The following is a 26,779-nucleotide window of genomic DNA, read 5'->3' as shown; positions in this document are numbered from 1 at the left end:
AGTGTCCAACTAGAAAGCAATAAAAGAATCAGCATTGTTGATCCTGTCTGTTGAGGTTGATATTTAACCAGCAGATATTTACACAGAGCTGAAGTTTCACATATATATAAATACACTGTACTTGTAGAAGTCATTGATTAAGGTGAAGTCTTAAAAACAAAGTGGAAGGCCCAAAAGTAGTTAGATACTCAATCTGGGAACAGGTAATTTGTTCAGTATGTTGCCAGTAGGTAAAGGCTGGGTTCTGTGTTGTGTCTGGTGCTCACCCTGGTGTGTCTGTCTGCACAGGTACGAGCTCACCAGTTAGTTTTACCACCCTGCGACGTAGTGATCAAAGCCGTAGCCGACTACGTCCGGAACATTCAGGACACCACTGATTTGGATGCCATAGCAAAAGATGTTTTTCAGCATTCACAGGTAAAGTATAAAGCCAAATGTTGGTTTATTTGGGGTTTTTTAAGTGATAGCATTCTGCATTGGTTGGAGAATTGCGTTTGATAAAAGCAGTGGGTTGATCAGTTGATAACAGGAATCTGTTGGTATATGCAGTGGCTTAGCTTCCCAAATTTCATATTCCATGCTTCTGAGGGTGAAAGTGCCGCATTTACCCTCAGTGCTTTAAATTCTTGATAGCTAGAGGGGTTTGTAGCCTGGCTCTGCACTGCCTTTGAGAATCAGCAGTGCTTGAAGACTTTATGTTCAAGCCTTACCCTTTACATGGAGGACATAACTTGTCTTGTGCTGGAGCAGTGCTGCTGTCTGAAGGGTCCATAGCCATTATTCCCATGGTATGGTGTGTGTTAACTGCTGTACAGCTCTGTGCTGACCTACAGGTGACAAACCTGGATGTGCTCCTGACAGATCTTTATTTTTTATTGTAGTCTAGAACAGATGACAAAGTTACTCGATTTAAGAGAGCGGTTGCTTATTACTCAGCAACTAATAAACCTATGCCATTTCATCCACCACATTACTTTGGTAAGTAATGACAGCAACGGGGCTTTTCATCTCAGCCAAAACCTGGGATAACCCTAAATCAGAAATAGGATTGTTAGCAGGATCTTACAGAAATGTTTATATCTTCTGGCAGTTCTCATTGACTCTTGAGGTTTCAGAAGGTTTTCACAGGATACATGCTGAGGTTGTTCTTGCCCCAGAAAGAGAACTGCTTTTCCTCTTGGCTATTGCACATCCATTCTGGTGTTGGGACACTTGAGAGAATGATACCGTGAAACACTAAGTCTGGTGTCCAGCCCCATTCATGAGGACAATTCCTGTTTCTAGTCATTAAACATGTTTCCTGTTTCTCACTGGACCTGCTGACATGTTTTAGAATCCCTTTATAGTCTTTGATTTTTTGATGTCATAACATCCCTGCTGAAATTGCTGCCACGTGTTCTGGCATTGCAGATTATTCTCAAGCTTAAACATTAACTGTGTGATTACAGGATTTCATACCCAGACCCAATTCTTAACATTAAAATGTCACTTTAGCTGACATTTTCTGAAGATACTCAGTTACCATACTGGTACACTGATACAGCTTTTTTCTGCTCTTGTCTGGGGAGTGGGATGTCTTTATTTGCATCCAAAGACCTGCATTAAAGGATGTTAAGGCTACTCCAGGTGAAATATTCAAATGGCAGAATGTTATGCCAGTGTTACATATCTGTGTGATGTTGGTTTTGGCAGCATCTTCGTTATGACATCTGTTGGGCTTTTTGTCTTTTAAGCTGCCTTTGATTCCCAGGTAGAATAGGAATGTGCAGCAATGAGAGATACAAAGACCCGAGAGAAGGTGAGACAAGGAAAATACACTTCACAAGCTACAAAGTATTTTTATTGAAAGGCAAAAATGAACAAAACTGTCTTAAAGGCGTATGAGAAAACAGTAAGGCTAACAGAACAAGAATAAATAAACCATAGAAGCAAAAGGACAAACAGGGTAACATTTGTGTCAAATATTGAGCATTTTCACAAGTGTTCCGTTTTTTCCCTGTTTTTTTTTTCCTTCTCTTTCCCCCTCCTCCCCTGCAATACAGCAGCCAGACCGAATCAGTTTGGTATGCCTGGGATAGTGCCACCATATGTTCCTTCTCAGATGCTTAACATTCCACAGACCTCACTACAAGCAAAACCTGTGGTAAGTACAGCCTCTGCCCTGTGCCTTGGGAGAGGCCTGCTGTGCTCAGCACACTACAATCCAGGTGGGAAAGGTGTAGCCATCATCTTTAGTGTGGGCTGTCATTGGCTGAATGTTAAGTGAGACTAAAGTGATGCTGCAAACTCTGATAGAACGATTTTTGTGAATGTTCAGGATGGCTGAATTTTAGTGTGTACATTTGAAAAAGGTCACTGGTTAAAGAATGTATTTTGTTTTAAAAGCAAAGCCTTTTTGTTGCCTTCACTCAGGAGGTGCATTTATTTTAGGCCCAGCAGATGTCCAATCAGGGTGGGGCCCAAGGCCAGGGTCCATACCCATACAGCCTCTCTGAGCCAGCCATCACCTTGGAAACAGGTGGAAAAAGTCTTTCTGAGCAGAACAACTACAGTAACATTCCTCACGAAGGAAAACACACACCATTGTATGAACGGTCTTCTCCAATAAATCCAGCTCAGAGTGGGAGCCCCAATCATGTGGATTCAACATATTTTCCTGCCTCTTCGACATCTTCGTCCTCCGACAACGATGAAGGCAATGGGGGTGCAGTGAAGTAAGTTTCTTGTGAGATTGTTTCCTTACTCAGCTTTTGTTAAAATAAATTCACTTTCAAAATCATTTACCAGTATCCCAAAAGTAAAATGCATAGAATTGACACAGAATATACTCTTTAGTTGGAAGGGATTCACAGGGATCATTGAAGTCCAACTCTTGGCCCAGCAGAAGTCTGCAAATCAGTGAAATTATAGACTCTAAAAAGATAGTTTTGGGACACTATGAATGCAAACAAATGCGTAGTTCAGTCTTATCACCTTGTTCCTTACACAGGAATCAAAAGACAAATAATGTTGGGTGTTCTTCCACTTCTGCCCTTATGTTTTATTGAGAGAGTGAGGTTTTGGTAAATGTCATAAAGCCTTCCAGTTCTTTACTTTGTATAAAAGAAATATTCCTACTTCACAGTATAATTCATTAAAATTTCAGTAGCTAAAAACTGTGGAACTTCACTGAACTTGAAGTGTTTACACTTCTTAAATTTGGTGATAATGTGGCTTTGCTGTGAAACCTGGTGTGAATGTCAGAAATGTACCATTTTGGACAGTGACATCAGAGCCCTCGTGGAGCAAAGCAGGAGTGGAGCTGGTTTGCTCTGTTCTGCTCATTGCTGCTTTACTGCACAGATATTTCTGACTGGAGACAGGTGTGGGTCGGGCTCTGCTCCCAGGGAACAAGGGACAGGACAAGAGGAAATAGGCTCAAGCTGTGCCAGGGCAGGTTCAGATCAGATATCAGGGGAAATTTTTTCACTGCAAGGGCTGTCCAGCCCTTGCACAGACTACCCAGAGCAGTGGTGGAGTCACCATCCCTGCAGGTGTTCAAAAAACGTGTAGATGTAGCACTCGAGGACATGGTTTAGTGGTGGCCATGGTAGTGCTGGGTTGATAGTTGGACTTGGTTCTTAGAGGTTTTTTCCAACCTTAAGGATTCCATAATTCTACAGGGTGTTATATTCTGAATGTGTCTACACTGATGCATGGCTGTTTGGACTTTGATTTGTGATGCATTCCATCAACTTTAAATATTCTGTGTTTTGCTTAGTAAATCAAGTAAGTTTGCATAGCTTCAATGCAGTGCAGAATTGGAAATGTGCCTGTGTTAGAAGAAACAATGATATTTTTCAGCACTTTAAAGTGTTCCTTATGCATTCTATGCAATAAATTCAGCCACTGAAATCTAGATGGTACCATTTATATCACAGTTTGAAGAAAGTCTTCTAATTGAGAAAATTCCTTGGCATGGTGATAAATATTTAAAGTTCAATCAAGAATGTTTCCTGTGTGAACATTATTTAGTTATCATAATATGCTTTTAAATACAATCCAAATATTGACATAGTGTAAATTAATAAATGTCAGTGTTAAAGTCTCTTGAAGACTCCTACAAATGGACTTTCCTCATAGAAAGCGTCCCTTAAGATCAGAATCTCCGGCCCATAGTTCCAGACACCAAGGATTTATCCCACTGTCTCTTAAACTGGACTTTAATATAATGTTTTTCTTTCTGTTGTCCTTCAGCCATGTCAGTGGGAACAAAATAGGCTGGGAAAAACCGGGCACCCAGTCAGAAAGTCAAACGCGTGGAGAGCTGGGAGACCAAACAAAGGTATTTCCTGAATTTCCAAACATCACAGTTAATTTTTTGTGTTGAAGTGTTACAGCAAATTCAGAGGAGGATTTTGAATATTGATCCATAGGATTTAGTGCAAACTTCCACACTTTTTTATGAATTACTAAACAACAGCTTTAAAGTACAGGAAGAAGTTTTCCAAGGACATTGTATCATGTACATGAAAATGAACATTAAATAGGATGTGTTAGAAAATTCTGAATATAAACCAGAAACAAATCAATGACCTTGTTTGGCCCTTAGCCAGCAATGTCACCCTCAGATGTTGCTCCCCAGGTTTCCAGTAGTGCATTAGTTTGATTTTCAAGAAAGAGTGTAACAGTGTGGGTGTCTGTGGGGTCAAAGTCCATGTCCTGTAACCCGGAGTGCAGCGAGCACAGCTCTGACACACATCAGTGTCAGCCACAGGCCACTGGAGGTGCATTAACGCTCAGCTGAGGAGTCAGAAGTCCTGTGTGGTAGGAATTTCACACAGTACATGTTAAAGTAGCTCCGTGGGACAAGTTACGATGCATTGCTGCTTAACGATGGGCTAGATAAGCTCTTGAAGACTTAACATTATTAAATTTCCTTGATTTCAAACCACTGTCAAATTAAGAATGGGATGATCTGTATTCCAAGTATGACCCATGTCAGAACGTTTCACAGAATATCTGAATTGGAAGAGACCTTGCACTTAATGTGTCTGTGCCTTTGTGGTGGAGCTGTGCCCCAACTGTTAATTGTGTCAAAGCCCCCAATCTTGAGTTTGTTACACTGTAGACCCTGTAGAACATTTTCCCTGCACCCTGCCCATTTCCTGCATAGGAATTCCAGTAAACCTGGGTTTTGTGCTTAAAATCTCAGGGGATGATTCCATCCCTCAGTGGTTATTACTTGGGCAGACCCCTACCATAGCTGTATCTGCCTGGGATTAGTCACTGTATGCAAATGCTAATTTGCCCTATTGCATTCCTTTATTCTGTGCACTGGCCTGTGCAGCCCTGGGGGTCCCTGCAGAGCCCCGTGTCCCAGAGAGGGGCAGGGACAGAGGGTGGGCCATGGGACCTGCTGCACAGCTCTGGCTGCCTGTCCTGGCAGACATGAACTAGGGCTGTACAAGCAGTGATTAATCTTCACAACAGGTATTTGCCCACAGGCTCATTTAAATCCATCCACTTTAATGTATAAATGCTCCTGAGCTTTACTTGCCTGTTTTTTTATTATCAAACCACTTCTTCAGCCTTCAATAGCAGGAGAAGACAGTTGTGTCTGTTGAGCACAATGGGGAGAATTGTGAGTATATTTTGTAGATGAACTCATTTCCTAGAGAGGTTAATATTAATGATTGAAAAAAGAAGTAGAACTTCCTGAAGAAGTTACCCAGAGAAGCTGTGGCTGCCCCATCCCTGGGAGTGTCCAAGGCCAGGTTGGACAGGGCTTGGAGCACCCTGGGCTGGTGGAAGGTGTCCCTGCCCATGGCAGGGGGTGGAACGAGATGAGCTTGGAGGTCACTTCCAGTCTGTGATTCTTTGAAAATTTGACTGGGTGAGCAATGTGAATTTCTGAGGTAAATTGCTGAAAATCCAACGTAGATCAGGTAGCAGCAATCTTGACAGTCCTTTCACCTGACTTAAATTCCTTGCAGTTCTCTCACAGCATGATTCTACATGATAAAGGTGAGCTCATCTCATTTGCCTGGACGCATATTACTAAATCAAAAAACCCCTTGTAACGGTGGTAATTCCTCAGGTGAGGTGTTGGAATATCACTGGAGCAAATCCAGAAGAAACTGGGTAATGCAGATGGGGACAGCACTGCTGTCATGTAGGGTTTTTGTCTTCTTCCCTGCGTGCCCCCAGTATTTGATAGTTCTGTAAACTTCTCATGTGCTCCAGTATTGCTGACTTTCAGTTGTTGGGGTAGTAGAAAACAGGGACAAAACTCTTGAACCTGATGAGAAATTTTTATACAGTAACACAGCTTAAATAGGGCTGTGATAGCTCTGGTGTTTGTAAAAGCATCTAGTGTTGGAAGTGTGGTTTTTTACAGGTTTTAACAATTTCATCATATATTTTGATTTTTATAACTCAGATGAATTCTGGATTACCAACTAAAATACAGTTTTTCAGTAATATCCTCTTTGATTGTGTGCTTAAAATGTCATCTGAAAATAATGTTGCCCTTTGATATTTTGCTAGAGTCTGTTTTTACTACCATAGACCTTTTTGTAGAAGATTTTTGGAATTTGTGTGGGAAATTTTTGTTTACATGCAGGGTTTTATTTTTCATGGGCTTGAAGTGAACAAACTCAGCTTGTTTGGGCTATTTTTTATTTTATGTTCTGTGAGATTTCATGCTTTGGCTATTTCTGTTTCATCTTTGCTTTTCAGGTCTTAGAAGGCACATGAACTTCTTTACATATAGTGTAAAAATACACATGACATATGAAATGAGTGACTTTCAGTCTCAAAAATTTTTACTATTGCTATAATAGTTTATAGGCACAAAGGTAATGTGAACTCTTAAACTAAAACAAGCTTTCAGTTTTGAAGACCAGGATTTTTAGGAATGGACTCTACTTCTTTGGGTTGTATCTGTGGGAAATCAACATAAATCTTTAGGAAGTCTCATTTACTGGGAGGTTTACAATATATACATCATATTTTCCCCATGCATTTGTGAACTGCATTTCTAGAGCTGGATTAAATGCCACTTTAATCTTGTAGTCAGAAAACATTGCCACGTGCTCTTACAGTCTTCTCAGACAAAAAGAGTTTTATGTTTAAAAAACAAAACCCCAAAAACCTTTACAAGGGTTTTGAGTTGGGACACTATGGATTCTAAATGTTATCAGATTGAACTATGTCACTTTCCCTGCTCCATCTAGAATTGAAGGCTGAGAAGGGACGTGTTCATGAAGTCTGAATGAATTACAGACTTTGTGACTGTCAGTTAACACGTTGAGGTGGGAGTTACTGGAAACACTGAGTTAAGAGGCCATTCACATGTCATTAAAAGGCCGTCAGTCCCGTTCTGTATTGTGCAGTTAAAAATTAAAATAGTAATTACTGTTGCTGTTAATAAGTTAAAGCTTTACCGTAGTATTTATTTTCTTAGTAATTTGCTGCTGCTAGCAAGCAGTGGCTGAAGGTTTCTGTTTTCTGAAAACCTTGCAGCCAGCTTTGGATGATGATTCTACACACTGCGACAGCCTGATATGGAGATTTGTTTTCATTGGGGGTGAGGGAGGAAAGTTACTGTTTCTCTTGGCTGATCTCCTGGTATGTTACTGGACACATCCAAAGCACTTTATTTTGTATGTTCTGTTACAGGCAGAAGGTTCCTCTAGTGCTTCTTCAGGAAGTCAGGCAGCTGATGTCAAAGGGAATCAAACCAGTAATCCACAGATCCCATGCCTGTTATCCATGCCCACCAGAAACCACATGGATATTACTACCCCTCCATTACCTCCGGTAGCACCTGAAGTATTACGAGTGGCAGAGCACAGGCACAAGAAGGGGTTAATGTATCCCTACATCTTTCATGTCCTAACCAAGGTATGACATTTAAAAATGAGGTACTGTGAGATAATGATTCTGTGAAGGTGGTTGCGCTGGCATATCTGACTGAAGAGTATCAGATTTTTACATCCTCTTAAGTGCCCTGAGTTCTGGTCCCTTTTAGTCCTTCTATTGTTCCAATAAATATGCAATTACTATTATTAGAAGTGTTTAGTTACAAAATCATTTTTTCCTGGCTATATGTAGATATTTTTGTATCTATACCCATGTGTGTATATGTCTATGTGTGTGTGTGTTTATGCAGAGTCCATTTCCATCTAAAAATTCCTCCATATGTGCTTTGGTGTCTGTGCCAAGTCTTTTCTATTTTCAGCATTCAGAAGTACTGAGATTGTTTTCCCTCTCAATCTGATCCCTCCCATTGCTGATAGTTGGCCCTGGGAGAAACAGAGCAGCTCTAAGAAATCCCTTTTGTACCAGCAGCAGCAAAATGGCAGTCCCCATTCCTTTATTCACCTTAAGAATCCACTTTGGGACAGTAAGGACCACAGGCAGATCTGAAATCCATCAGACCACCAGTTTCTGTATCAAGCTTGAGGTTCGGATTTCCTCTTTCCCATGTGTTTGTTTTGCACCACAGCTCATGCTGCTGTCGTGTTCTTACACTTCTTTGTCAAATAAAGGTGGAGAAGAATCTAAAAACTTATAAAATGCTGAAGTTTTATTTTTATATATTCAAACTAACCTTAGTCAGGTAATTCCCAATTAGGATTTTTTTGTTCAGGTGTTCTCACAGCATTGTTTGTTACAGTGACTCCTCAATACTGTTTCAAATCCTGCACCAAAAAGTCAAACTGGTGTTTTTAAACTCATGCTGTCTATTTTTTAAAATAACTGCCTGAAATCCAGATCAGCTTTAAATGTGCTTTGGCCGTCTAAAAGCATATTGCTCTTATTTCCATGTGTGCTGTTTTTCTCTTCTAAGTGCCCATGTTTGCAGATCAATATTTAGTTAATGTGCAGATAGTCCAGACAAACAAAAAATGTGTGTGATGGAGAAAAGAAAGAGGAAGGCAATAGGAATGATCAACCAGAGCTGGGAGGAGATGAAGCAGGCTGGGACAATCCTGCTCTGGTGTTACCTTCCTGAGCTGAGAGCCACATTCTGCTGGGTCATGTCTGTCATGACCAGCTGAGATGGAGATGAGAGCTGGATTGGGCTCCTATGACACCTGAATGTTTTCGTTCCCTGTAACATGTCATGTTTCTCTGCTTTCTTTCCTGCCAAAGGGTGAAATCAAAATCGCCGTTTCTATAGAAGATGAAGCCAACAAAGACCTGCCTCCTGCTGCTCTCCTGTATAGGCCAGTGCGTCAGTATGTTTACGGAGTCCTGTTTAGTTTGGCAGAAAGCAGAAAGAAAACTGAAAGGCTCGCTTTTAGGAAGAACAGACTTCCACCAGAATGTACGTACTGCAAAGCCCATGCTTTATTCCTCTTGCCTTTGCTGTGGTTTCACTCGTGCCATGATTGGAATGGGAATCATTGCTAAGATTTCATCCATGTAGCTAAGGCCAGAGGGATTTCTGGCTTGTTGGATCCCATGGATCAAAGAAAAAAATGTTGTTTGTTTGGAATTTTATTTCCTGTCATAGTTTAAGAACTGTAAATGTTGCCATTTCGACCAGCCTCTGGGGTTTGGTTTTGACAATGTCTGCTCAAGCTGTTGCTGAAGTGAGTAACATCATTTGTGTTGTCATTTCCAAGTGTATGGCAGAGCTGGATTTAGGAGACTCCTGTTCTCTGCACACACATAACATACACATCTGTCTGCATTTTTCAAAAAATGAGAGGGGCACAGGTTAACTTGCCCTGTCTTGCCAAATGTGTCATTAAAGGTACCTCAGGGAAATTTAAAAATCTCTCATGGCTTTCAGGTACGGGCATATAAAAACTTTGTTTAAGCTGCGCAGGAATCAGATGTAATGTAAGCAAAGAGAGTCCTGAATGAGGACAGACTAAACTTTTGCAAACAGCCTTATCAAAGGATCCTTTGGCTTGTTCAGAGAGGGGTGGGCATTACTCATCTCAGTAATCTGGAAGTTATCTTTTTACATCTTCAGCTTCCAGGAATTACTGTCATTCCAGAAAACTCAACCTCCTTGTTCTAGACTGTTTTTCTTACCATGAAATGCATGCAAGGAAATGACTGAACTTTGTGGTAGCAGCTTATAAAGGTTACAGGAATGCTGAAGCATTCAGTGCACAGCAGCAGCACAAGTGTTTCTGTGTAGGAGTCTGCTGTCACTAGGCTAAATTTAAGAATCAGGTATTCGGAATGTATGAAATCATCATTCACAGGCTTCCTGTGTAAAAGGATAAAAATAAATATCAGTTGTAAACTTTATATTCACTCCCTTTGCTCTTTCAGTTTGTAATTGTGAAATGTTTTTGTATGTTTGTAGTGAAGCTGATAATCTCCCAGTGATGTTTGAAAAGCTGTTTATCTTTACCAGTTATTTTGTGACAATCACTATTTACCCTTCTTGAATAATATCCCAGCACACATACTCACAAACTGCTTAATCCTTTTACCTCACACAACATAGTAGTATTTTGTGTTAGAAGGTTATTTCAGGATTCAGATAGTGACGTTATTTGCATTCTTCATTTATCCTCAGGAGACTTCTGTCCTTAAAAGTGCACTACAGCGTTTCTCTGCTGATGTGGCTGAGTGCTGGAGGCCTGCTTCAGGTTTTATCTTGTAAACCTAGAATATCCCTGGTAGGCTAGTGGGGAAACTTATATAGTCTCTATTTTTCCTTTATTTGTCCTGCTTTTCAGAGTTTATTCTCAGTTCGGGCTCAGCACGTTGCTGCTGACTTGGTTTAGTTACGGCAGCTCCAGCAAATCTTGCTGCAGGATGCATTCAGCTACTGACCTACTTCTAGCTTAGGACTGACCAAGCTCTTAAAAAAAAAACCAAAAAAAAACTTGAGCACATGCCCAGAAGTTCCTTGCTTCGCTGCAGAGCTGGCAGTGCCAGTAAAGATGGGCTGGGGCTGCCATGCAGGCGTGGGGTATTAAAGGGCTGTGGTGCAGGGACACATTTATTTTGATTGCCTCTCTTACAAAGCATCAAGACTTGGGCAGGCTCTGCAGGATGCAAGGAGAGAACAGTGTCTGAAGATTGATTAGTTGCACTCATTAGCCCTCACTAAGTTTTCTGAGGACCTAGAAAAACGAGTCTTCAGAAAAATGAACTGGTGATGCTCCTTCTGTGTCTAAATTACTTTGCTGCTTTCAAAAATGAGTAAATTCTGAAACACAGTAATGAAGACAATTAAGAGAAAATTTAGGAATTAAGAGATGTTAAGAGACTTAAGAAATTAGTTTCTAAAGAAATGTAAATTGTCCTTAAGGTTCATGTAGAGAGGTAATGAATATTAATATCTAAAATTCTGTCATTTTTGTTGTACAAACCATAACACTGGCAGCTTAATAATAGTGCCTGAATAATTGGCAAGGATATTGCATGTGAGGGTTATGGGAGGCTGTGGAAAATGCATAATTATCTGACATGTTGGGATTATTACTAAATATATAGACGGCAAAATAATGGATCTTCCTTGAAATGGATGTTTTCCTGTCTTCTAAATCATTATTTTTTGTGTGAAGTTGAAAAGCCAACAAGAAACAACAGAAGCAGCAGTCAGTGGGGTTCTTCAGTAATCAGTGTCTGCTAAGTGATGGCTCTGCTGTACATGGCCTCATCCCTGCTCCCAGAGGACAGGAGAGAGAGGCTGGATCACAGTGCCTGATGGTGTTTTGCTGCCAAGGGCACTGTGCTGGCTGTACTGCCCTTCCCTCCGAGGAGGTGGAGGCAGAGGGTCTCCCTTGCTCTGCTTGTCAGGCTCTGGGCCAGGTTATCTCCATGTTCTGCTAAATACATGTGTGTAGTGAAACCATCTGCCCTTTCTGCTCAGTGGCAAAACGCACTCTTGCACAAGCTGTCAGAGCTCCTGGTTGGGATCCCAAGGTGTGTTATTTTAAGCTCAGCCACCTTGTGTTGTGCAGTTGCCCATCACGGCTGTGCTCAGCCAGGGCTGGTCCTGCCCCTGCCAAGAGGGAAGCCACGGCTCTTGGGCAGAAGCCCTTGTGCACAGCCAAGTGTGCAGAGCTCAAGCTGTGCTTGTCAGTGAGGATTGCAAGGTTAGAAGCGAGGCTGGATGAGTCTGTGTTAGCCAGCTCAGTTGCTGGTGGCACCGGGCACCTCACAGCACCAGAACTGCAAAGCAAAGGCCAGAACCACACGAGCTGTGCTTGGCAACCACAGCTCTCCTGGGGTGCTGTGGCTGGAGCCCTCAGAGCTGTGACAGCACTCAGGTGTTCATCAAGCAGGTGGCTGTTGTGCAGGTTGATGCTGACTCCCATGGATTGACCCTGGGACGCTGTGAGGGCACTGTTCGAAGCAGAGGTCCATAGAGCATGTGGAGCCTTGGGCCTCTGTGAGTATTCAAACCTGCTGATCAGCAGCAGGGTGAGGTTTGGTGTGAAAAACAGTATAATCAGCACAGTGACGGGGCTGAACATGCTGATCCTGCTTGTAGCTGATGTGGTCTTCAGGGTAGGCATTGCTCATCTCCCACTAGAAGTCATGGGAGGAAACACCACACATCCTCCTGAGGACAGGGATTCTGGCAGCTGAGGATGCAGTGAGTTTGGCAGAAGTCCCAATACAGGTTTGTCAAAGGTTTAAGAAATGCCCTGGAGAAGTAAGTGAATATGGACAAGTCCTGGATTCATGTGTTAGGTTAAATGCTGAATTTGGATGCTACAGTTACTTGTTGGTGGATATAGTTGCAATTCCTCACCCTATCACTTGGAGTTTTACAGCCCACTAGATTGGCCTTCATGTTAAACCATCTCACCAGAAGATGGGTTACCTGCATCTAGCTCTGGGGTCCTCAGCACAGGGAGGGCATGGACCTGCTGCAGCAAGTCCAGGGAAGGCCATGAAGGTGCTGTGAGGGCTGAAGCACCTCTGCTATGGAGACAGTCTGGGAGAACTGCTCACCTGGAGAAGAGAAGGCTCCAGAGAGACCTTTGAGCTGCTTCCAGTGCCTAAAGGGGCTCCAAGAGAGCTGGAGGGGGGCTTTGTACAAGGGTCTGGAGTGACAAAACAAGGGGCGTGGCTTCTCAGGGCCAGAGGGCAGGGTTAGATGTGATAATGGGAAGGAATCCTGTGAGGGTGGGCAGGCCCTGGCACAGGTTGCCCAGAAAAGCTGTGGCTGCCCCATCCCTGGAAGTGTCCAAGGCCAGGTTGGACAGGGCCTGGAGCAACCTGTGCTTGTGGAAGGTGTCCCTGCCCATGGCAGGGAATTGGAATGAGTTTATCCTTAAAATTACCTCAAAACATTCTGGGATTCTTGGATATTATCATTATTTAGCAAAATGTGAAAGCCAGTCTGGACCTCTAATGTGCCCTCTGTATGTGGCATGTGACTGAAGGGCAAGCTGAGGTACTCCTTCTGCAGCCTTAACCCCACAGGGCCATGGAAGTTCTCACACCCAGATTAACAGCTTAGAACCAGATTTGAATGTTGAAACATAGGATAGAAGACTTGGGCATAAAACATTCCCAACTTCTAAGCTTGAGGTCTTTATGTGTTAAATATAAGGAAAAGAAACACTGGTGGTGTGTAGAGTTTTCCTTTTGGTACCTAAAGCAATTGCAGAAGGGTTTGAAAGCCTGCAGAAAATACATCCTTTTATTTGTTTGTGTTTGCTGTTCCAGGCCTAAGCAAGCAGAGAAACCCAGTGATGAGCTGTGCACTGGTGACAGGGTAGCTCTGCTGTCTCTTAGGGCCTATCTTTAGAGTGTGTATAAAACCTGGGAGCAACCAAAATAGAACATGATTTTAAGTGAGGCTACCAACTAAATATATCAGTATGTTTGTTTGCATTGCTGTGTGTGATCTCTGTAAAACTGCCCTGAGCTCTGTGAAGGGTAACTATAATGCTAAGCTGAGTTTATTCCCAAAAAGGATGAGAGTGCATTGGGATGTTCTGGAGGTTTTTTCTTTAATCCTGAGTGCCATGGCTTCCCTGCCTCTGGTTATAGAATCCCCTGTAAGGCAGCAATTCCCTGGTTGCTGAAGGGGCCTTTGTAGTTGTCAGGCCTGTGCTGGCACCAGCAGGGACACGCTCCTCAGTCTGTACCCAACGGATTTCCAGCAGAAAGAGCAGGTCTGTGCTCCCTCAGGGAATCTCCCCGGGCTGTAACCTGAACCTGCACTAACAAGCTCCTTGAATCTTTCCACACTGCATAGCTGGGCTTGGAGCTAGAAGGGTGCAGACACATTGTGAGCTGTGTCAGGCTTGGGGTCGCTCCAAGGCCAAAGGTATCGTGTCTCAGCCTTGACTTGAGCTTGTGTTCTGATTGCTTTCAAACAGAAAAAGGGAGATGATTTAGCAGCAATGTGAACTGTTTCTGTTCTGAGGTGCATGAAAGGGAGCTTAGGCACAAACCTCTTCAGAGAAAGCAGTGCAGTAAATGGGAAGATTTATGTAAAGTAACGTTTTGTAAAATTTTCAGGCAAAAAAACCCAAACCTGCCCATATTTGAGTTCTCATTCCATTGCAGTTGTTCAACAACTACAAACAAATAAAATACCAGGTTTAAATCTGATTCAAATAAAATCACTAGGATCATATTGCTCTTAAAAGAGCACACATGGAATATATTTGTGTTTATGTACTATTTTTGTCACTTCAGGCTTTTGGTCCATGACAAAGATACTTTAGGGGAAAATTGCATTTTCAAGTTAGAATCAGAGAATGGTTTAGGTTGGAAGGAACCTTGAAGACCATCCAGTTCCAAACCTCTGCCACAGGCAGGGACACCTTCCACTGGACCAGGTTGTTCCAAGCCCTGTCCAGCCTGGCCTTGAACACTTCCAGGAATGGGGAAATTGTGCTGTTTGTTTTAGAAAAATATATGTAGTTCCTTTATTTCATGTATTCATTTGAAAACATTAGCATAATACTCCTATTGTCCATGTCTGTATGCATTGAATTTGTAAGTTGCCACAATTAAAAGGTGGTTCATGCAGTGTAATGCTGCACACCTATCACAATCTCAGTGATGCTTTGTGGATGCAAATCTCTTGCATATGAAGTTTATTTTAAACTCTGAGCAATGAAATACTAACTCAGCCTGGTTTCTTTCTGCCATTGCCATTCTGCAGTTTCACCAGTGATAATAAAGGAATGGGCTGCTTACAAAGGCAAATCTCCTCAGACCCCTGAGCTGGTGGAAGCCCTTGCCTTCAGGGAGTGGACCTGCCCCAACCTGAAGAAGCTGTGGCTGGGCAAAGCCGTGGAGGACAAGAACCGGCGGATGAGGGCGTTTCTGGCCTGTATGCGCTCGGACACACCAGCAATGCTCAACCCAACTAACGTGCCCACTCATCTTATGGTGCTCTGCTGTGTGCTAAGGTCAGTGTCTCCCCGGGGAAACCAGAACCGAGGAGAGGTTTTACTGGGGAATCTCTGTGGAAAGTGTTAATTCTTATTTGCAGTGTCACTAGGAGATGGGATTGGTTTGGTCGTAGAAAAGCATGTTATGTAGTCACTGGCTCTTTTCATTCCCTCTAGAGTATTGAAGGGAAGAGGAAACAGATCTTGTGTTGCAAAGTGGCTGATGTAGTGTTTGAATTAGTTTTCCCTTACTATACTCAAGGCTTCAGTTTACTAAAAAATAACATTTGGGGCCTCAGAGGCTTGTGTGGGTGAAGTTGCACATCACAAGAGAGTTCGTCAGAGAAGAGCTGCACAGCAGCTTATCGTGATGTGGAGCTCATGTGATGATGCTCCGCTTGTGATGAGTGAGATACCCTGGGTTAGAGTTGCTCATCCAGGTGAGGTAATGACAACTTACCACAGAAGTACTAATTCTGTACTTGAGCTTTCCAAAGAGAAAGCTGCAAGGTCCAAAATCCTGACGTGTTTAATTTTCAGGGTGAAAACTGAGGAATTGGGAGGTTCTTAACTTTGGGGTAATTACTCAGCACAACTAGCTTATAATTCTGGCAGAATCCAGTGGTAGAATGTTGCACATGAAAAATGTAAGCCATTTTTGAGAATGATAAATGTACATTTTGTCTTTGGTTGTATTAAATTTTGTCTTGCCTTTAGAGCATTAAAGCTCCTTTGTTTCTCCTTATTGAATAGTTACTATGCAAAAGAAGTAGTCCAAGTGGTATCTTAAAGCTCCTCATTTCATTGGGACAGCATGTTTCTCTCCTGTCACATGTTGTATGTGTATCTTGCTGATTCCTGATCACAGAAATTCCCTCTTGGTTTACCCCTTAAGGGGCTGCTGAGTAAGATGTCCTTCCCTGCAGGTACATGGTGCAGTGGCCGGGGGTTCGCATTCTGCGCCGGCAGGAACTGGATGCTTTCCTTGCCCAGGCGTTGTCTCCAAAGCTCTATGAACCTGACCAGCTTCAGGAACTCAAGGTAATTCTTAACTATAACTTCTATTCTTTTAGAGATTTATTCCCAGCTGATCTAGGAATTAACTGTAGTGGCTGACATGTATATGTCTGTCTCACTAACAGTCTTGCACAATCACTTGTACTTTCCAAAATTTTAATCTTGGTGGTTTAAAGTGTTCTAGAGATGGATAATCTGTTCTCTTTCATGGGTTGGATAGGTAACTAAAATCCTAAACTTACTTTATACTGCAGAACCTCCTCTCGTAATTTCTTAGGTTTCTGCCTTAGAAGTTGGAAACAAATGTGCTGCCATTGAAAGAAATGTAGGCAGCCCATCTGAGGAAACAAGCCTTGTTCTTGGCAGAGTGTGTCGGAGTCTTCCAAAGGCTCATGAGAGTGCAGTTCAAGGCATGTACCCTAAACTTCCTTGAAGCTGAGTAATTGTACCTGTGGGTATCAGCAGAAATTCAAGTAACAGTTTTGTAGGCCAGGCTGGATGCATCAGAGAGCAGCTGTGTATCAGCCACTTGGTCTGCACTGTCCATTCTCCAAACACAGCCCAATAAACAAATCACAGAATCGCAGAATGGTTTGAGTTGGAAGGGATGTTAAAGCTCATCTCATTCCACCATCTTCAGAGAATCTTTTCATCTACAGACAGAGAAAAAGGGAATTGTAAAATCATAGAATCACAGAATGGGTTGGGCTGGAAGGAGCTTAAAGACCATCTCGTTCCACCCCTGCCACATGCAGGGACACCTTCCGCTAGCCCAGGTTGCTCCAAGCTCCATCCAACCTGGCCTTGAACACTTAGCCCACAACCTAAATGACATCTAGGGGAAAAGACTTTGGCAAAGGTATCTATGATTATAGAGTCATCAAAGTCTCCCTTCTCAGGATCTCATGCAAAGAGGAGGAAACTTACTGTGCAAATTGCTGGTCTTTGAGACGTAAGAAAGGAATTCCCAGATAAATTATTTTTTCCATTCCAACACAAAAGGCCAGTGATAGACAGCAGACAATATTTTGTTTAATAGAAATTGTTTTAGTTTTCAATCACACATAAAGTAATGCAGTTAAGTTCCTTAAGATATGTTGGTTAGCTGGAAGATGCAGTATTTCCTGCAGGGTTGTTGCTGTCTTCATGTGAAGCTGCTTGTGAATACAGACAGAAAGAACAGCTGTTTGAACCCAGCTGTCTGTCTGCAAAACGAGCTGGATAGTCTTTGGGCCCTTAAAGGTTGCTTATGCATAAGGAAGGTAATGGAGTTTAATTTTAAAGTTTAATACCAAGGTCTTGAAAATGTTCCCAAGGAAGAGCTGATATTTTGAGAAGTATTTCAGAGAACACCAGTAGTGATATTTTCTTATGCCAGCGCTAAAAATACACTTGCTTCAAGCAAATCCTTTTTTCCTTCTGCCACCAGCTATTATTCATCATTTAATTTTACCTTTGTGTCTCTATCCTCCATACTAAATAAAACTGTTGTATGCATAAACACTGCTTCATTATTAAGAGTTGTGTTCTTACAGCAGAATCTTGAATCAAGCTAATAGAAAATCCATTATAAAGGAGTTGGGGAGGAAATGTGTTACATGGGAAGAAAAATGGAATGATGTTATTGAGCTCATTCCTGAAACATTCTACAGCACATCTGAGAAGCACATAATTATTTGGAATCAAATTTTTAATGAAGTGTTCTGCTGCTCATTTCCTATAAGTGTCTTTAGAAATAGTTTCCTGCACTTTGTTGAGAAAATAGAGGGGTTCGGGTTTATCTCTGGCCTCCAGAGTAGATGGATGGAACCACAGCCTTCCTGAGGATTGCAGCTCTGCATGCACAGGCGACAGGTCTGGTGCATTCTTGTACTCCGACATGAGAAAGTCTGGATGACTGTAAAATCCCTGTCTACGAGAGTGTTGAAAAGAGTGTAGGTGATGAATTAACTCTGAATCACATTTCCTGACTGTCTCACTGACTTTGCCCTGTTTGCACACAGATTGAGAATCTGGACCCCCGTGGAATCCAGCTGTCCGCTCTGTTCATGAGCGGTGTGGACATGGCTCTTTTTGCCAACGACGCTTGCGGGCAGCCAATTCCATGGGAGCACTGCTGTCCCTGGATGTATTTTGATGGGAAATTATTCCAGACCAAGCTCATCAAAGCAAGCCGGGAGAAAGTTCCGCTCATCGACCTCTGTGATGGTCAGGTGTGTAGTGTGTGTAGTGTAGCAGGGTGAGGGAGTGTCCTGTGTGCCCAGAGGGGTTGGATGGGGCGGGTTTATCATCGTTTACATCACATGTCATCCGTCTGCTCTTAGAGGAAAATAGGAGGTGAATGACTAGTGCGTGAGTTTTGCTGTTTAATCCCTTATCTGTTGATGAGATGGTATTTGGACAGATTTGGAAGAAGAGGCATCAAATTTGGTTTTGTTTGCTTTCTCTCTGGAAACTGCAACTTGAATGCCATGGTGATATAATGGATGGCTGAGTTGGAAACTCTCTGTTCATTTGTTCAAGTCCTGCCTTTTGGGATCAGGCTGTCCCAAAGGACTAAGCTGCAGTGAGTTTACAGTGGAAGAAAATTGGTGATTTCTAACTGATTTTAAAGACTGTGAAGTTATTCCTGAGGTCTTTTAGCTCAGAATCTTTTCACATTTCTTACCACCATCTGAAAATACAAATGAAGGAGTTTTTTGTTGTATCCAAATCATATAAAGTTATTATCTAACTGTAAAAAAACAGGAAACTGATAAAAATCAACAGTTACTGAATGACCCAAACTTTTTTGAGAGGTATGAAATCATATTCCTTCTTATTTCTGACTTGAGGGAAGCTGATCTTAGCTTGGCTGCTGATTGTGGCTGTGGTCCCTCTCAGGCTTGTAACCCTTCAGGAGTCTGCACAGACTCTGGTTTTCAGTCCAGGTTTAGGATGACAATTCTGTCTCTTCTATTATTTTGTTTTCTTCTTTGAATTGGTTACATAAAAATATAGCTTCATACAATTGAAATAAGAATTTTAATACCTCTCTGTGACCTTCTCTTTATTCCTAGGCTGAGCAGGCAGCCAAGGTTGAAAAGATGCGTCAGAGCATCCTAGAAGGATTAAATTTCTCCAGGCAGAACCATCCTCTCCCTTTCCCACCTCCACCTGCCATGCCTTTTTATCCAGCTTCTATGTATCCTCGACACTTTGGGCCAGTCCCACCACCTCAGGGCAGGGGGAGAGGCTTTGCTGGTAAGTGATGGGACAGTGATGCCACCCACACATGTTGCCTTACCTTGCACATTCCCAAAACTACCAAGCTGTTTCCCTGTTCAATTTCACAGGGAAAATACATAAAAGCAAGTGGTTGATTTATGTTGGCAAGTGCCAATCTCTGTATTTTGGGCTTGCTTCTATTAGCCATAGCCCAGTGACACGGAATGTGCTCTATTGCTGCATATTTCCATCAGGATTTTAGTCACTGTGCCAGATCAAAATATTTTTGCTGTTATTGTAGAACTAGAAAAAAGAGGAAGGAATGGACGCTGGGTGTTATGAAAAGGCTTTGATTTGCACAGCACATTGCTTCAAATTGTTTATAAATTAGCAGACATGGTTTAACTGTCAGGGTTGGACAACATTTCACCCTCCCCACCCTGCTGTGTTTTGCTACAGTCATGTAACCATTGGCACCCTCGAGTGCAGATACAGACACAACCATTCCAGGCTCTTCCTAGATTGCTGCCTTCAAAATCTCCATTCCAAGGCCCAGAGGTATATGCATACTGGACACAGGCATTCCTGCAGTGCCCCGACTGTAGCCACCAGAGCTCACTGCCAAAAAACCGTCCCAAGCCTTTCCATCGCCATAGAAACCGGAATCCCATCCATCCCAAGGCCAGAGCCAAGGCCTGCTGTGTGGACAGGGGATGCCCTGCTGGCTGGGGCAGCAGGACAGCTCTGGCTGGGGCTGCCCCGGCGTGGTGCTGCCACAGGAGCCCAGTGCTGGGAGTGCAGCCCTCCCGGCTGGGGCTCCAGAAGGGTGGAAGGAGGCAGCAACCTCTCTGCTGGGGCCTTCCCAGATGCCTGGCCCCCTCACAGCTTTTCCCCTGTCTCTCTTTACCCTGGGTCTAACAGGAGTCTATGGCTTCGGAGGCCCTTATGGGGAAACAGTAGCCACAGGCGCTTACCGGGCCTTCCGGGTGGCAGCAGCGGCAGGACACTCCGGAGCCTTCTCTGGCAATGACAGCAACAGGACTAGCAAGTTTCAGGGCGGTAATTATACCCAAACCCCTTTTTCTTAGAGCTTCTGGCAACAGCTTCTCCACTGTACGGTTTGGTCTGAGGCTTTCCTACTGACTCCCTGTCTCCCTAACTGTCTCAGCTTCCCTCTCTAGAGCCTGCCCGGGCTGCTGTCTGCTCTGCTCCCCTCCCTGCCGCCAGCCCCTCTCGTGCCTGGAAACCTCCTCCAAACTCAGGAGAGCCCCCAAACCCAACTGGGTGGGCTGGCTCCTGTCCCCAAAAGGCGAGGGGGGATCTGTAACTGGTTGGACTCTGCCTCCTTCTGTTAACAGGCATTTTCCAACATCTGAGGCAGTTGAGCATTTTGCAAAAACCCAGCGTAGAAATGACTGATTTTTGTGTTACTGCCGACCCCTTCCTTGCTGGCATCAGTGCTGGCATGGACACAGGAGTGGGATTCACTTCCCTACCTGTGTGCCCATTGCTCACCTCCTGTATGAGGTGGGATGGTGGAAACCTGTTGATTCCCTGCAGGGTAATTCTTTCTCATTTATTTAGCTGTTTTTTTCTGGTCTCTGAGCTTTTATCCTAAGAGCAAACATACCTCTAATGCTTCATGTGTGAATAACTCTGCCCCTGCAAACCATCTGCATTTGCAGCTGAAGGACTTGCACAGGGGAGTAGGAACCTTCTGGATGTAATCAGTAGCGTAGTTCCCAGGGTATTAATGTTTGGACACTAATTATGGCTGCATAAATGCTGTGGTTTGTAACCCTTTTGGTGCTGATGGTCTTACCAGTACCATCTGGCTCAGTCCCACTTACCTGGATTTCTTGAAATACATGTTATGCCCCAGAGTTGATTCTTAGGGACAAAACACAGGTTTTAAGACATGAGCAACTTGAACAGAAGTTACAGTTGCATTTTAGACAATTGCACTTTTAGCTGCTTTCTTGGAAAGGAAAGGATAAACCCACCTTCTACACCCAGATCAACTTAAGTGCTACATTTTTATAGCAACTTAGTACAGCTAATCCTGCCTAGTAAGTTCTTTACTGCAAATATAATCTGTGTGGTTTATGCTGATACTTGGCATTGGCTAAAAAGTGCCTTGAACCTGCATGAATTATTTTTTCATTAGGAATGCAAGAAAAAACCAATCTTCAGCCAGCTTGTGAAGTTCCCCTTGTTTCTTGGGACTTACTTCAAGTATATTTTTAATCAGTGAATCTGAAGCACTCATGTCAGTTAATATTTCTTTTCAGAATTCATATCTATGTTTTAAACAAGGCGGGGAAACAGGCTTTGGAGTTCTGACACTTCTGGAATGCCGCAAAATGAGCAATAATCTCACAGTATCCATAGAGGAAGTGGGACATGTGGTGAAGTCTGGGCAAATCAGCTTTCCACTCATGTGGAACTTTACTGTGATGATTGTGAAGATCAAGGTTTGGTTTTGCTTTTATGTGCAGGAGTCCAACCTATTCCTTCTCAGGGAGGGAAACTTGAAATTGCCGGCACTGTGGTCGGCCATTGGGCTGGAAGCAGACGTGGACGAGGGGGGAGAGGGCCATTTCCTCTGCAGGTGGTGTCCGTGGGAGGACCAGCCAGAGGGTAAGTGCCAGCCTGAGAATGTGCTTCTCATGTGGGATTTAATGATTGGGCAAACAAACAAAACAGGGAAAAGTTGGATGCTGTAGAGATCGCATATGACACATTTTGGGACACATGAAGTCCATTGTACCTGCTGAATATTCAAGAAAAGCATTGATGTTCCTTTTAAGGTTTTTTTAGTCAATTATTCAGAGATGGTATAAGCATTTCTGTGTGCAAATAAAATTCATACTCCACCTCAGATAGACATATATATAGATATATATATACACACACAGGCAGAGGTGTGTTTTGCATGAGGAAATGACTTACGAGTTTTCTCTTCCACAAAATCAATAAATATGTTACATTCAGTTCCTTTCTTTTTCATGGCAGGACATTTATTAGGGAGCATAACATTTTAATAACTATATTATGTAATTCTTCTGTGAAGCAGAAAACACCTGAAGGACACTTCTAGGTTTAATAGTTCCCTGTTACAATCATGATGGGAGTTGTGTTTAAAAGAATATTAATTTCTTTGGCTCTTCCACTTCATTGAATTACAGCTGAAGTTACAGGTGCACAACATGTCTAAAGTACTTTAAAAAAGTATTTTATTAGAAAAATACCTAGTCCATTACGTTTATGATTATGTTTTTTCCATAGGCTTGCTGGTTCTGTGCCTTAACAGAACTCTCCTACCTTTAATTAAAGTTTGTGTCTATAACAGGTGACAGTCCCAAGGTAACAGGACTTATATTATGTCTGTCTGTATTAGGAATGAAGTAGAGGTGATGCATTTGTGCCACCTTGAGTCAGGGAACTGCAGTCTGAAAAACTGCACTGCATGAATTCCACTTTCTGTCAGTTTACCCAAATGTGCGCTATAAAGCTTCGTGCTGGAGTCAGCCAGAGCTGTTGGAGTGCCTGTCTTGGGCTGAGTGAGGAGATGGGTTGATCTGAAGCCCTGGGAGAATGGAGCTGCTGTGGGGACAGGAAGAGGCAGGAGCAGCAGAAGCAAAGATTAACAGTTTCAGCAGCAGCTCACAGCGTTGGTGTGAGGGCAGGGCTCACCTTTGAGGCCACTTTATTCTCCAGAATGAGATTTAGTTGCGAAAACAGAAGCACTGAGTATTGGTTTAGGTGTTTTAGACAGCTGTCAGGTATCTGTGTGGGGTGTGTGGGACCCCTGCACTGCTCCAAAGCAACAGCTGGAGACAGTGGGAATGAGCACACATGAGGAGGCACGAGGGTCCTTTGGGTAGCAGCAGACAAAATAACCTTTTCACCATTGAAATGAGGTTATTGAATGGTCATCAGTTCTGTTTTCCATGAGGATGCCTGAACAGAAGAGTGGCCTCCAGCAGAGCTGGTTGCATCTCTCAGTGTCCTGCACTGTATGTGGGAAATGTCCTGGTGGTGGTTGGTCCTGCCCAAAGCCTCTCTCTGCCAGAGCACCCCTAGGAGCATCTGGGGCACCCTCAGGGTCCGAGCTACCTTACATTGGCACACACATGCAGGGTAGGAGTTCCTCCATCTCCTGAAGAGGGAAATAGCTGAATTCATACAGAACATTGTAGCCAGGAAGTGAGAGCTCTCCTTATCTTGGAAGCAGATCACTGAAAGGGTGTCACTGCTCTTGCCAGATCCTTTGTCACAGAGAAATAAGATTTTCCAATCGTAGCTTTTGAGTTGAGATAAACTACTTAAAGTTTCTTTTTCTTGGAGGTACTGTCTTTAGGCAGTACGGTTTGGGTGCAAATTGTCACCTCAGAAAGACAGGAAAACTGTCAATGCCAAATCTTCCTGTTTCCATCAAATCACCACCAATGGGCAGTTCTTCACATGTAGAGTTACCAATACTAGTCAAAGATGAAAAATGACTGCAAACAGCTTACCTGTTTGTTGGGTCAGATACTAAAATACAACCAGTAGGAAAACATGCTCCTGTTAAGGGTTCTGCCCTAAAGACAGAATTGGAGAAGTTTGGAGTCTGCTGAGTTGGAAGGAAGCCACTGAGCTCAGATGTTCTTACTGTGTAAAATTATACCAGCTGTTTTGTATTGGCTTTGATCCATCAATATATTCGGTGTGATTTTGTGAAGGTGGGGGAAGTCTTACTCAGCTCCTTAAAGAGCACAGTTCCACTTTGTAAAAAGAGGGCCAGTGGGGTAGATAAGGAAGGAACACAGTGAGGGTGACTCACATGCAAAGCACAACTTTTCCCTCTTCATTCTCTGCTGTTTCTTTTAAACCCCAGAGTTTAGTTTCTTACTGCCCAGTTTGGGAATTCACAGTGTGTGTGAAGAGGCTGGGGGGCCACAGGCCAGTGTCATACGGGACCTTCTGGAATCAGGCAGGAGATTCAGAGGAAGCACAGAGCAATCCTGTACTTCTGGATCAATCCAATACTTCTAGTAGAGAAAATAAAAGGCAATTTTAGGGGAATGGTATCTTTGGCATAATGATAAGGGAGTTCCTGCAGTTGATGGAATTAAAAGAGTTGCACCTGAATCATGGAATCGTTATGCTTGGAAAAGCGTGTGCCAAGGCTTCACAACCCTTTCCATAAAGAAATTTTTTCTACTATGTAATCTCAATCTTCCCTGGCGCTACTTGAGGCCAAGGTGAGAAAATTTGTTGTGGTCTGATCTAATCTGTACTGAATCACACCAAAAATCACCATCTGATGTGTCCAAGTTGAGAGCCTTCCCTGGAAAGCATCCCAGGTTATCAATTGCCACGTGCCAGATACAAATGAAACTTCTTTATTCTCTCAGTTTCTTAGGTAATTTTGTATTCTCCCATCAAAACCGAAGTGATTTTGCGTTTTGCCTCACTTTCTTTTATCAGATCCCATCTGTCTCACATGTTTATATGGGGGAAGTGTTATTAAATGGGGAAAATGACCTTGTAAGTGGTTCAAATTGCTATTTTTGTAAGGTGAAAGTATTTTGAGCTCTGGTTTTAAAGTGCTGTGAGGATAATTTGACACTTGGAAAATGCTTCTGTAGAGCTTAAAAGTATCATTCATTGTTTCTCTGGAAGGGAAATAGAGAAATAGACACTTTATCACTCCAAACCCAAAAGGTTTGTTGAGTTTGATACACTTGGGAGTAGTAGAACCCTGTAATTCAGAATTAGTCATCTTGCTTCTCTAAGGATGTATCTTTAAGGCCCTAGGCAGTAAAGCTAGGGAAAAATATTCCAGAAAAATATTCCAGCAAAATGAAATGTAAAGCAGTTGTAAACAAAGCTGATGAGTGTGTGTTTCTCCTCTCTCCCCCACATCTGCAGGCGTCCCAGAGGAGTTATCTCCACTCCGGTGATAAGAACTTTCGGAAGAGGTGGAAGGTACTATGGGCGAGGTTATAAAAGCCAGGGAGCAATTCAGGTAATGAAGCCAAGTGCCTGACTTGGCTCTGTGGGACCTGCTGGGCTGGGCTGGGCTGGGCTGCTCTCCGGACCGGCACCACTGTGACAGCTGAGTGGCTTTGAGCTGCACCAGGACAGGCTGGTGGCACATCTCACTTAACAAATTTTGCTTCTGAAGATGGACGTGGAAGAATGTATTTTGCCATGAATCCTGTGCCTACACTGCTCATAACAGTCGTGGGAGTAGAAGAATTTAGGAAAATGGCAGAAATACAAAACTGAAACTAATTAGCAGTTCTGTTCCTGCCCCTGCTCTTCCCCAGCTTGTTTTCTGGGACCGCGGTCCAACCTCATGAAGGAAAGTTTGTAACAGGGAAGGATCTTTGCTGCTGGAGAGTCCCAGATACAAGAGCTGGCTCTAAACTTCTCAGGAGCAGCAGAGCAACCTTTGTCCCATGAGCCCAGATTCCTTTCCAGTGACAATCTGAGAAGTGTCCATGGATCCTGACTTTGGTCTTTTCTGTGGATCCATCAAATAGAGCTGACCAAGCTGCTGATCTGTATGAAATGCCTGTTGCTTCAGAGTTCTGTTTTCCTCCCTTTTCCATGGTTTTGACTGCTCTGCAGTTTGCACTGTTCATGCAAACCCCAGCAGTAATGGAGGAATGAGTAGTAAGTAGCTGGAAAACCTTCCACAATACATAAGTCATATGGACATGCCATTTGTCAGGAATACCTGAGAGTAGGGGGGTGTTTGCAGGTGTCAGACAGTAAGAGAGGGAATGTTCTTCAACAGATAATGAAGCAACTATTAACTAGCATAAAAATTACTGTTTTCCAGGTGTGAAAATTCAAATACTTCCTTTTTAAATTTCTGTGTACACAGACTCTACACATTTACAAATGTGCTTATTTATCTGAAAGTTCACATCTTTGAATAGAAGAGAAACCACTGTGTTAGTGATGGAGTATCTAATTTCTGATTACCTTAACCTCTGAAAAAAAGGAAACCCTGAAAAGGAGCTCCCAAATATTCCAGGCTTACTCCAGGTGTACTTACAGAAGTGTAGGTCAGGTAGTACCTGCAGATGTCTTGGCAAGTGGCATCAGGGTTGGATATTTCACATTTTTATTAATTACATGTAATTTGGATGGTAAATACTTGTGATCACAAGGACCTGTGTGTAAAATTGTCCTAGAGAAGAAAGATAAATGGCATTTTCCAT

At 42.9% G+C, this 26,779-nt stretch overlaps 1 protein-coding gene across 3 annotated transcripts in view; it reads left to right on the top strand.

The window, feature by feature from the left end:
- The window catches only part of FAM120A (family with sequence similarity 120 member A), a 52,014-nt gene that overhangs the window by 21,943 nt on the left and 3,292 nt on the right, over nucleotides 1-26,779 (top strand). Inside the window, exons 4-17 of one of the 3 annotated variants that reach the window (XM_071550914.1) lie at nucleotides 289-417; nucleotides 882-978; nucleotides 2,046-2,143; nucleotides 2,431-2,714; nucleotides 4,237-4,324; nucleotides 7,663-7,887; nucleotides 9,142-9,316; nucleotides 15,101-15,350; nucleotides 16,259-16,373; nucleotides 18,353-18,562; nucleotides 19,409-19,592; nucleotides 20,478-20,615; nucleotides 22,055-22,196; nucleotides 25,476-25,572. In XM_071550914.1, the coding sequence (XP_071407015.1) occupies nucleotides 289-417; nucleotides 882-978; nucleotides 2,046-2,143; nucleotides 2,431-2,714; nucleotides 4,237-4,324; nucleotides 7,663-7,887; nucleotides 9,142-9,316; nucleotides 15,101-15,350; nucleotides 16,259-16,373; nucleotides 18,353-18,562; nucleotides 19,409-19,592; nucleotides 20,478-20,615; nucleotides 22,055-22,196; nucleotides 25,476-25,572 (2,232 nt within the window). Of the gene's footprint in view, nucleotides 1-288; nucleotides 418-881; nucleotides 979-2,042; nucleotides 2,144-2,430; nucleotides 2,715-4,236; nucleotides 4,325-7,662; nucleotides 7,888-9,141; nucleotides 9,317-15,100; nucleotides 15,351-16,258; nucleotides 16,374-18,352; nucleotides 18,563-19,408; nucleotides 19,593-20,477; nucleotides 20,616-22,054; nucleotides 22,197-25,475; nucleotides 25,573-26,779 lie in introns of all 3 variants that reach the window. The other 2 variants (XM_071550913.1, XM_071550915.1) reach the window with 2 other exon arrangements.

Source organism: Pithys albifrons, chromosome 3, assembly GCF_047495875.1.
Source record: "Pithys albifrons albifrons isolate INPA30051 chromosome 3, PitAlb_v1, whole genome shotgun sequence".
NCBI lineage: Eukaryota > Metazoa > Chordata > Aves > Passeriformes > Thamnophilidae > Pithys > Pithys albifrons.
The sequence above is the reverse complement of the archived record's forward strand: the minus strand, read 5'-3'. Positions and strand labels throughout refer to the sequence as shown.